Source organism: Sinocyclocheilus grahami, unplaced genomic scaffold (genome assembly GCF_001515645.1).
Source record: "Sinocyclocheilus grahami isolate Dianchi unplaced genomic scaffold, SAMN03320097.WGS_v1.1 scaffold44.1, whole genome shotgun sequence".
Classification (NCBI taxonomy): domain Eukaryota; kingdom Metazoa; phylum Chordata; class Actinopteri; order Cypriniformes; family Cyprinidae; genus Sinocyclocheilus; species Sinocyclocheilus grahami.
The window spans coordinates 182,600-184,315 of NW_015505223.1; the positions used below are offsets into that span (position 1 = coordinate 182,600).

Sequence of the window (1,716 nt, forward strand, 5' to 3'; positions counted from 1 at the left end):
AGGCTTTGAAGCACGTGTTATCATTCAGAAGACAAGTGTTTATGTTTCTGAATGAACCAGAGTTGAATGTTTCTTTCAGATTGTGGCATGAAGGGAAATCTTTTTTAGTATATGCGAGTACCGGAAGTATGAAATGTTACGAATGTGGAGACATTGGGCACAAGAAGGTCGCATGTCCACATAAGGTTCAGAATAGTGAGAATACACAACAGCGTGTTGATGATGGAGATCGTGATAACGGTTCAAATGTCGGGGAAGTACAACCTCGGGCTGTTAATGAAGTGCATGATAGTGGTGTTGCCGGTGCTGAAAATGTGAGGCATAGTGATGGGCCTATGGTTACTGTAAACCAGAACAAGAATACTGATGGGATGGTGAGGGATGAGGAAGATGCAGTCACAGCAGGAGTAGGTGGAGTAGCTGCAGGAGTAGGTGGAGTAGCTGCAGGAGTAGGTGGAGTAGCTGCAGAAGTAGGTGGAGTAGCTGCAGGAGTAGTGATTGGTGTGGTTGGTGGGAACGGAATTGAACAACAACCTGAAACATCACAGGGCTTTGAAATGAGTAATGACAATGAGATGGAGGATGATGATGATGCCTGTTCTGATATTTCTGAAATTGGTTCCCAGGTTTATGAAAAGTTCACAGTGCATAATAAAAGCAGGACACCTCTTTCATAATCCAAAATCAAAAACCTGCACATCTGTTTATTAGATGACCAGACAGTCTGTGCTGAGCAGAGAGATTACTGGCCGAAAAACATGCCACAGGATTAAAAGTGGAAGTCACTGATTTACCAGAGCTGTGTGTCAGAATCAGGGGGTGGGGGACTCTAGAGGTGCTATTTGTTGTTTTGCCATAATTTCATCCACTTTTCACCCAGAAACCACCTCTGAAGTTATTTTTTGCTCTGAAAATGGAGGTAGTGCGAGGTCAAGGCATTACCAGTCCATCATAATCATGAACTGATTAACCTAAAACAAGCTGGAACATTCTGTGCAGCCGTAATGGTGGTGATGTAATACAGCCGCTGTGCATTTTCATGCCAAATTACTCTGCATTCATTTTCTAGCCCCTATGGACATGTGCTGATAAACTGTGACTATAGTAGATTAGAGATTACGATTATTGGCATTGTGAAATGACTGGTGGCGGTCATAATAAATCTTGGCTGATCAGTTTCAAAAGATTTTCAAACAACACTAAAGAATTATTGACACTGTAAAAATACAGCAAAATTTACAGTGAATTTGTGTTGTCTTTAGTACTAAAACTTTTTTCAAACAATTCACCAGGCTCACCATTTTTTAAATTAAAAGTTTACAGTAAAAATAGTAATATATTGTGAAATATTATTCGTTTTAAATAACTGTTCTCTATTTGAATATATTTAAAAATGTAATATATTTTTGTGATGCGGAGCTGAATTTTCAGCATTATTACTCCAGTCTTCAATGTCACTTGATATGCCCTTCAGAAATCATTCTAATATGCTGATTTGCTGCTCAGGAAACATTTATGATTATTATCAATGTTGAAAACATTTGTGCTGCTTAATATTTTTCTGAAATCTTTTATAAATAGAAAGTTCAAATATAAATATATACACACCTACCTACGTATATTTATACATATTGGCTAACTTTAATTTGTCCCTAAATTACATACATCACCTCAAGACTTACTGGTCTAATTGTTAAAGCTATGAGAAGTTTTCTG

At 37.8% G+C, this 1,716-nt stretch overlaps 1 protein-coding gene across 1 annotated transcript in view; it reads right to left on the reverse strand.

Moving 5' to 3' along the window:
- LOC107582421 (U3 small nucleolar RNA-interacting protein 2-like) overlaps window positions 1-950 on the reverse strand; it is a 14,670-nt gene extending 13,720 nt beyond the window's left edge. The window contains exons 1-2 of the mRNA XM_016268269.1: window positions 943-950; window positions 344-534 (exon numbers count right to left, since the gene is read on the reverse strand). Coding sequence (XP_016123755.1) covers window positions 344-534; window positions 943-950 — 199 coding nt within the window. The remainder of the gene's footprint in view (window positions 1-343; window positions 535-942) is intronic.
- Between the last annotated feature and the right edge of the window lie 766 nt (window positions 951-1,716).